The sequence below is a fragment of the Hipposideros armiger genome, unplaced genomic scaffold (assembly GCF_001890085.2).
Source record: "Hipposideros armiger isolate ML-2016 unplaced genomic scaffold, ASM189008v1 scaffold_753, whole genome shotgun sequence".
NCBI classification, from domain to species: domain Eukaryota; kingdom Metazoa; phylum Chordata; class Mammalia; order Chiroptera; family Hipposideridae; genus Hipposideros; species Hipposideros armiger.
The window spans coordinates 271411-280453 of NW_017732103.1; the positions used below are offsets into that span (position 1 = coordinate 271411).

At 54.3% G+C, this 9043-nt stretch overlaps 1 protein-coding gene across 2 annotated transcripts in view; it reads left to right on the top strand.

The window, feature by feature from the left end:
• The first annotated feature begins 1208 nt into the window (after nt 1-1208).
• Nucleotides 1209-9043, top strand: part of TBXT (T-box transcription factor T) — an 8698-nt gene continuing 863 nt past the window's right edge. Inside the window, exons 1-7 of one of the 2 annotated variants that reach the window (XM_019628181.1) lie at nt 1209-1668; nt 2122-2386; nt 3134-3268; nt 4126-4187; nt 4309-4370; nt 6002-6178; nt 7261-7390. In XM_019628181.1, the coding sequence (XP_019483726.1) occupies nt 1463-1668; nt 2122-2386; nt 3134-3268; nt 4126-4187; nt 4309-4370; nt 6002-6178; nt 7261-7390 (1037 nt within the window). In that variant the 5' untranslated portion in view covers nt 1209-1462. The remainder of the gene's footprint in view (nt 1669-2121; nt 2387-3133; nt 3269-4125; nt 4188-4308; nt 4371-6001; nt 6179-7260; nt 7391-9043) is intronic. The other variant, XM_019628182.1, reaches the window with a different exon arrangement.

A 9043-nucleotide genomic window follows, 5' to 3' on the forward strand; every position in this document is an offset into this window, starting at 1 on the left:
ATCTAGGGCGCACGGCTGTTCTGAACCGGGCGCCCCGTCCGATGCATTGGCTTTTCCAAGTCGTGGGGGTGGGGTGAACAGGAAGAAACCGGTAAACTGAGGCTGGAACCACAAGCCCGTTACAGTGGTGGGCAAGGGGTTTAGAGGCGCACGGCCCGCGCTCCGACGCCGAGGTTCCGCCCCCTTTTCCCTTCCTGGGCTCCCGTTTTAGGAGGAATGTTATTGTTTAAAGGGACCCGATTGAACTATTTCCTGTTCATTGTCACCTTTCCTTCGCTGTCCTCGCGGAGGTTCTCACCAAAAGGTAATAAACCCGCCGCAACCTACCCGGCCCGGCGCTGCGGTCGCGCAGGGCGGGGAGACGCACCCCGAACCCCGCTCGCTGGGGAACACCCTGGCCTGCCCCCTCCCACTTTCCGCAAAAACAAAGACCAAAAACAGAAGCCAAAAAAAGACTCCGGGGTCACAGTGCGCGCGCACACCTCGTCATCAAAGTCCTGATTTTATAAGGGGAGCGAGAAAACTTCCCAAAAGGGGTCATTTGGTTGATTTCCGTCTATTTCCCTCTCTGGGCGCGGGACCCACCCATGGGCCGACTCGGAGCGTCGGGCTTCGCCTTCCAGACAGGTGAGGGCTGCGGGAACTGGGGGCGCCAGGTGGGCTGACCCATGGTCGCGGGTGTTAGTGGAGCCACCTGAAGCGCTGCGGCGCGAGGGACGTGCGGGGATGGGGCGCTGCCCGGCGGAGGGCTGGGCCTTCGCAGGAGCGAGACGGGCACGGTTCGGGCACCGCAGGCGCCGCGCCCTTGAGCCGGGCTGTGCGCTTTGCTCGCGGGCGGGGGACGGAGGACATCCGGCCCGGACGCAGGCGAGCGTCGCGGTGCGACCTAAGGACGGCGCACCTGCGGAACCCGGGCGTGCTCGGGGGCGAGGAGGGAACTGGGGCGCATCGTGGGCGGCCCCGCGAGGCCTTGGGGACGTGCGGACCGGGCGAGTTCCGGCGCCGGGCTCCTCCCAGCCCTCAGGGCCCGCCCCGCCGCTTTGATGGAGGTGCCAACATTTGGGGGAGGGCGGAGGTGTAGGGGCTGGGCCGGGGAGCGCGGGGTGGACCCGGGATTCACATGAAACAAGCGCGCGGGAGCCCATTGTCGGCCCCCGGCCAATCCGCCGCGCCCCCTCCGCGGCCGCCGCCGCTCTATTTATGGGGAGGGGACCGATTTTCTCCCCCCAGAGACCTACTCCAGTCGCTCCTCGCGGGAGTTCAAGTGGAACAGCCTCCCCCCCCCGCCCCCGCCCCCAGGTCTCCGTCCTCCCGGGTCAGCGCTGGGACCCGGGCGCCGTCGCCCGTGCTGGGCCCGGTGGCCCCTCTTCTTGGAAGAGCGGCCGCCGACCGGGGCGAAGGTGGCTCTCGGGTAGCGAGTCGGGGCTTGGGGGGCGGCGGGGCGGGGCGGGGCGGCGGGAGGATGAGCTCGCCCGGCGCCGAGAGCGCCGGGAAGAGCCTGCAGCACCGCGTGGACCACCTGCTGAGCGCCGTGGACAGCGAGCTGCAGGCGGGCAGCGAGAAGGGCGACCCCACGGAGCGCGAGCTGCGCGTGGGCCTGGAGGAGCGCGAGCTGTGGCTGCGCTTCAAGGAGCTCACCAATGAGATGATCGTGACCAAGAACGGCAGGTGGGCGCGCGGGCCGAAACCCCCTCCCGGCCCCCCCCACCCAGCGTGGACCAGGCGCGCGCGCGGGCGGGCAGCCTGGGAACCTGCAACGTTTCTTACCGTCCAAAACTTTTTTCCCTGGTGGAGGTCTTTTTGCTCATTTCCACTCGGGCAGGGAACAGACCCTGGGGCCACCAACCGTCACCTTTCGGGGGCTTTATTCACGGAAGGCTGGGGAGGGGTGCTCCTCGGAGGAGTCCCCGCGACCCGCGAGCTGCCCCGTCCGGCTTGGCTCGGGGGCTCCCGCCTCTGCCTCCCGAGAACGTGGGAGAGAGAGTGTGGAGGACGCCGGGGGCCTAGGAGGGCTCTGGGGGGCGGGGAGTCTGGGAGTCCCCATTGTAAGTTCCCGAGGCGGCTTGGTTTTTGCCCTGAAATGACAGCTGCCTGAATCCTGCTTCGTTCCTGCCTTTCCAGGAGGATGTTCCCGGTGCTGAAGGTGAATGTGTCCGGCCTGGACCCCAACGCCATGTACTCCTTCCTGCTAGACTTCGTGGCGGCGGACAACCACCGCTGGAAGTACGTGAACGGGGACTGGGTGCCGGGGGGCAAGCCGGAGCCGCAGGCGCCCAGCTGCGTCTACATCCACCCCGACTCGCCCAACTTCGGGGCCCACTGGATGAAGGCGCCCGTCTCCTTCAGCAAAGTCAAGCTCACCAACAAGCTCAACGGAGGGGGCCAGGTAGGTGTAAGGAGCGGGGCGGCGGCGGCGGCGGCGCGCAGAGGGGCCGTGGGCCTGCGCCTCCCTCGTGGAGGGTCTCGGAGGGGCCGCTGCTGGCACAGGAGATGACATCGGCCCTGGAGAGAATCCCACAGCCTTCTTCAGTCAAGCCGTCAGTGTCGTTTGTAGTAAACTGAGGTCACCGCAAGGCCTGGGGACACGGAGAGGGCTCGAGTCTCACCTTGAAGCCTCAGGCAGGTCTCAGGCTTTGGGAAACTTGTGCGTTCTCGCTCTCGACTTTCCTAAGGATAGAGAAGATATCGCCCTTGATGGTCAACCGTCACTTTTGGGCTAAACAGGTGCCACAGTATTTACTTTGGGAGTTCTGAACAAACTTGTAAATGTGTCATTTCCTAAAGAATGTCTTTACCTGGGGGATGGTGCTGGGTGACCCCGTACCAGCGGCTGCAAACAAGCGCAGGCATGGAGAGTTGTCTGTGGTGGTGCTGGAAGCTTAGGATTTCATTCTCCTAGGGCAGAGGATTTCATGACAGGCACTCATTGCTTTCATGGTGTGGAGCGCCTCACACGCCTTTTCCCAAACTAGTCCTGGGAAGCTGCATCTGACCGGCACCCACCAACTCCAGCAGGAGCGGCAGGATTTTCTGGGTCGTGGGTGCATTTTTCTCAGCTGCAGGACCAATGGATGTTCTGTGAGCTTAACTAGGACCTTGGTGGCCACCACCCCACTGTCTGTGTCTCCCTCAGATCATGCTGAACTCCTTGCATAAGTATGAGCCCCGAATCCACATCGTGAGAGTTGGGGGTCCCCAGCGCATGATCACCAGCCACTGCTTCCCAGAGACGCAGTTCATCGCTGTGACTGCTTATCAGAATGAGGAGGTGAGAGGGACCCGGAGGCAGCGTTCCCAGCATGCTGCCTGTGCCCTTGGAGATTCCTGCCAGAGGGGACACTTGTGTGATTAGCGCAATTCAGGCTGAAAAGCAATGCCTTTTCAAATCATTTAGCATAACTATAAAATTGGGACAGAGGGGAGAAAAGTTTACAATAAGTCCTTATGCAAGCATTTCCCTCCTTTAAGTCTCTGTAAAAGTGTCCGAAACCAGAAGCATCTACTAAATGCTCAAATTGAAAATATGAGAACATTTAGGTAAAGAACTATGAGGGTTTCTTGAGAACGAGACTTGGGTGAGAAAAGGGCATCTTTTTCTGGAACTCTTCCTGAGAGGGTGGGTGGGCAGCCTTCCACCTGTGCAGCGGGAGTTATTAACTGGAAACAAAATGCTGTTTTATGTAAATATCTGTAAATCCACATCTTATGTCTGACCCAAGAGGACAGACGGACCTTTTGTGATTAGCTGGGGAAGCTGTCAGTGTTGACCACTAGCTAGATAGAACTAGCAAATTACTATTTCTCAAGCAGACCCAGGAGTGTTTTGAGCTCTGTTTGTTGGATTTATGCACACAGAATATTGTCAGCAATAGGGTCAGTGAATTCTTGTGAATTCCACTTAGAAAACCAGCAGTGGAGAACTTTTCATCAAGGTGCTATTCTTCATGAAATAGTACAATTCCTTAGCCACATCAGACTCAAGTGGGAAACTATACCTGGAAAGAAGTCTGATTTATATTTGCATTTAAAAAAGGGTACTGGTGCTTCCCAATTTCTTGGTGCCGAATTAAATCCTCTGGCTATGATCAATATACTAATAAATGTGACTTGTTTTTTTTTTTTCAGATCACAGCTCTTAAAATTAAATACAACCCATTCGCAAAAGCTTTCCTTGATGCAAAGGAAAGGTGAGAGGATTCTAACAATGCCCTTTTGGGCAAAGAAGTATGAAGAAAGACAAAATATTGCTGTAAATTCTATTTTCTGAATGTTCTCCAGTTTGACAGTTCAATACCCTTTTTTTGACAGAAGCGATCACAAAGAGATGTTGGAAGAACCTGGAGACAGCCAGCAGTCTGTGTACTCCCAATGTACGGTTTGCTGCTCTCTGCCTGATGTGTACCCGTTTCCGGACTGGACTGTTGAGTTGGACACCAGCAGACTCGGGCTTCTGGGTGTGGTTGGGGGTGGACTCGCCCCTTTGCTGAGCACAGCTCAGGGCCCTTGGATGCCTCTGCTCTGTCTGGGCTTGTGGGTGGGCGCTCATCCGGCCCAGGGTACCTTGACACAGGAGTTTGGACAGTTTCCCCGGGCTCTTTTGTGTTGCTCCGTGGCAGCTCCAGCCACGGCTGGGATGGATCACCGAGACCTTGGTGGGAGTTTAGACGCTGCTGTGTTGGGCAAGAGGAGAAGCCGCTCTTTATAGCCACATTGAGATGGTTTCTGTGTTTGTTATTGATTGAGAACTGAAGGAGCATCTTTGGAGGGATGCTTATGAAAAAAATGTGTTTTCCCCTTGGCTAGCTTTAGTTCTGGGAATGGGGCATTAACACACACTGGTTTGGGTGGAAACAGTGGCTCGTGGGACGGGCAAAGCCAGCTTTTGTCCAGCTTCCTTTAGGAGTCCCGTGAGCCAGAGCAAAGGTTTGCAGGGCCAGGTGGCGGCGTCCAGTAGGAGAAAATGCTGTGTGTCCTCTCCTCACAGGGCGGCTCGGAGAGTTTAAATAACTGACAGTGTCGGGAGAGAAAAGTTAGTGTTTGCGTGTCCCCTCAGGAGGCTGGGTGAGCCAGCATGCCATGCTCCTCAACCATAGTCGGTGCTGTTTTCCTTTTTTAGAAAAATCACCTTCTAGGCTAATTTATCAGTCAGCCCTCCTGAAGGGGCTGGTGGGCCGCAGGTGTGAGTGGCATGTGGACAGTTGCTCTGGCAGGTGACGGGCCCAGGCTCCAGGGGTACACTGGACCCTTCCTCATTGAAGTGTCTGAAGAGCCGTTTGTAGTTTGGAAATTGGAGCCAGAGTAGTTGTCCCCTTAGAGGTGGCTTTTCTGAATTAAAACCAAAACAAACAAAAACACAAAACAAACAAACAACAGAATGGAGAAGAAATTGGAGTTTGAGGACAGTGTTGGAGTGATTTTCTGGTTGGTGTGTAGTTGGGGAGAATGTGAGCCTAAAACAGAATGAAAGTGGCAGAAAAGGTGCACCCAAGGCAGGACAGTGGCTCCTGGGTGTGACTGTGGGTGGTGGGAGGCCAGAGGGACGTGGCTTGCATGGCTGGCCCTGTGTGTTGAGCAGGTCTGGCTCTGAATTTTGCCTATTTTTACATTTTATTCAGCTCAGCAGTTAGGCCCTGAAGGCTGATTGGCCTGGGGGAATGGAAAAGCCAGTCAGAAAAATCCCCTAAGGCTTGGAAGATTCTGGGGGTGGGTGGGGGTCTGAATAAGAGTGGCCGAGGAAGCAGCAGGGTTGGCTGAGGCTGGGGTCTCCCAGGTTTTCTCAGGTGCCCTGTGGGTTTGGGCACCTTGGTCAGCCTGTGGCCTCCAGTGTGAGGCTGATGCCACGGTGCCTGCAGACTTCGAGTGGACCCTTACTGTTGACAGTATGAATCCCAGGTCATCAGGGCCTCCAAGGAAAGACCCACAATCCCCTGGTCTCAGCTCTCCTGTCCGATAAGTGACAGAGGTAGTGAAATGCCAGTTACTCAGCGTTCTTCTCTCACAGCAGGGGGGTGGCTGATTCCCGGAACCAGCACACTGTGCCCACCTGCCACCCCCCATCCTCAGTTTGGAGGCCCCCTGTCACTTCCCTCCACACACAGCTGCGAAAGGTACCCCACCCTGAGGAACCACCGGCCGTCCCCCTACCCCAGCCCGTACGCGCATCGGAACAATTCTCCAAGTAAGTCATACGTCAAAGTGGATGGGGCTTGGGGGACTGGAAGGCCACTTTAGGACAGGGATCTGCAGGGCTCCGGAGGCAGGACAGGGAGCCTCTCCAGGACCCACACCCAAGCCCTGCTCTTTCATGGCTCGAGAGGAGCTATGTCCTGTCCATGCCACGGCAGGCTCCGCAGAGAGGCCCAGCCCAGAGGCCCTGGGTGCCGAGTGTGCAACAGTCATTGCTCCAGCGTTCCCAGCCTAGAACTGGGGGCGCATCTCCAGGCGCCCAGGTTTGCATGTTTTCTGAGCCTCTGCAAAGTGCTGTGTTGGGTCAGCCGAGCACAGGGATTACTGGGTGGCCCAGATCCAAGTGGGATTCTCCAAGTGTGGTGCCCAGACAGCAGCCTCACCACCACTGGACCTCCCAAACTTCCTGCCTGTGGGGCGGGCCCAGCCGCTTTGACCGAGCCCTCAGGTGATGCTGGTGGAGGCCTCCAATTACAAACCCCAGGCAGACCCCCTAGCCTGATCCTCTCTAACCCCCTGTGTGCCTAGACTTAATTTTGTCTGGCTCCAAAAGGGGGGAAAAAGCTAATGAACACCATAAAACAATTAAGCAGTTAAAGCTGATTTGAAATGAAAGGGGCTTATTTGGTAAGGAAATAGTCCTTGGGGCTTGTGCTGCTAGAGGCTAGACTCCAGGCTAGAAGACTATATATGTTTATATTTTGCCCCAGAGTAATGGCTTGTAAAGGCCTTTCAGTTCTTAAATCATTGTGTGGGAAAAGGGAGGTTCAAGTTTACATGTTTTTAGTGGAAAATATAATTAATTCCCAGTCAAATGATTGTAGGATTCCATTTCTACAGGGCAGCTGTTAATCTAATTATACGGAAAAAGGCAGGGCTTACTGTAGTATATTTTCAAATATGCACACCTGGCAATAAAGATTAGCCTTCGATGAGCAAGGAAGCCAGCTGGTGGACCGTTTTCTCATTTGCTGGCACACATTTGTTTTCCTTGTTGTTGAGCTGTAGCATTTCACTGCATTTTGTTGCTCTTGGAAAACGCCATCAATAATGGCCCTCTCTGGCACCCCGCAGCCTATCCTGACAGTTCACCGGCGTGTCTGCCCATGCTGCAGTCCCATGACAACTGGTCCAGCCTTGGCATGCCCGCTCACACCAGCATGCTGCCTGTGAGTGCCAGCGCTGGCCCACCTGCGGGCTCCAGGTAACATCCGTCTGGGAAATGACGCAGACCGTCCCAGGTACCCCAGGTCTGGGACTGCACACTGTTTCCACTCACTGGCCTTCATTCTGCCCTTTATCTGTCGGTGGTTGGGTATTTACTTGTGCCTGGACCATTAGCCAAACATGTGCAGGGGTCCCAGGTTATGTGACCACGGTGAGTGCCTGCCCCAGTGTGCTCTGGGAGGACCTGTGGTTCCCTCAGGCGATGGGCCTCAATGGGAGGAAATCAGGGGCCTGTCCTGGCCCTGCCTTTACCAGTTCATGTGATGGACACATCTCTTAAACTCTGAGCCGCGTTTCTTCAAAAGACGCTAAGTCACCCCAGTGTCAGCCTGTCTTTCCAGGGTGTTGGGGTCAGTAGGTGAATTCTGAAGAAATGCTTCCAGAACTTTTTTTTTTGTTTCTTTGTTTTTTTTTTTTTTTAGTTTGAGGTATACAAAACAATGCAATAGTTATACTTTTGCCAAAACCTTTTTTGACAGGAGCTATTGAGATAAAGAAATAAATTTGTTGGCTTTTCTGTGGATATAGAATCAAAGCCCATAACATATATGCTGGGTAACATAAAGAATGATGACTATTTTATTACTAACTTGAAAATTATGCAGAGGGAAATTGGGTTAAAAAAATCAAGCTGATTGGCAAATGCATTACATTTCTTCATAGGATTTTTATAATAAAACAACCTAACAAAGTTAGAAGCCAATTCTCATTTTCCAATGAGGAAATGAACTTGAAGCTATTAAATGATCGAACACGTTGTTGATTCACAGCAGAACGAGTCTGCCTAAGTTATCTTGACCTCAAAAGCGATGCAATTTATTGTATATAGAATATCAAAATGTGCCTAAGATCTGAATTCTTTTTGTGTAGGAAACGATCCAATTGTAGTAAAAACCTAATTGTCTACTCTTAAAATAAAGCAGACAGTGCACAAGCCAGCACACTTTTGAGGGCTCTCAGGCCACTTAGAATCCTGCAGGTAAATCGGATGAGCTGTCAGTTACAAGCTGCTGGCAGTGGGGATCCCACCTGAGGTTTTCAGTATCGTCCCCACCGGGCATCTTGGAGCCTCGGCTTTTTTTCACCTGTGAAATGGGGATAGTCAGCCACCTCGCTTACCTCAGGCTTGTTTGCAAGTTCACATCCATCTGAACACAGGACATGGCTTGGTAAAGAATACAGCACAATATAGCACAAGGTCTCATTCTTCATTTATGGACAGACTCTTCTATAAGAGACAGCGATTTTCTCCAAAGAATTTTAGCATCATTTAATGCTGTTCAAATCTGTGTTCTGAGACTGGAGGATTGAATACTTATTTCTACCTCTTTTCATGGATTGGGAAACCGCCTCAAAAGTAGTCCCAGTCCAAGTCTAAGATGACACAGCTGGTCAAGGGCAGAACCGGGATTTGCTTCCGAGTCCAACTCCCAGGCCCCTTTCTTTCTGCCGTGCATGATGACGTGAACGATGACGTCATGTGCATGATGCCGTGCACGGTGACGTCACAGGACCAAGTGCTGGGAACGGTGCCTGGCTGGGGCCGCTAGGGGCCTCTTTTCACAGGGTCACGTTTCAGGGCGTGTTGACTCCACCAGAGGATCCCTGCCGAGGGGGTGGGGGTGGGGGT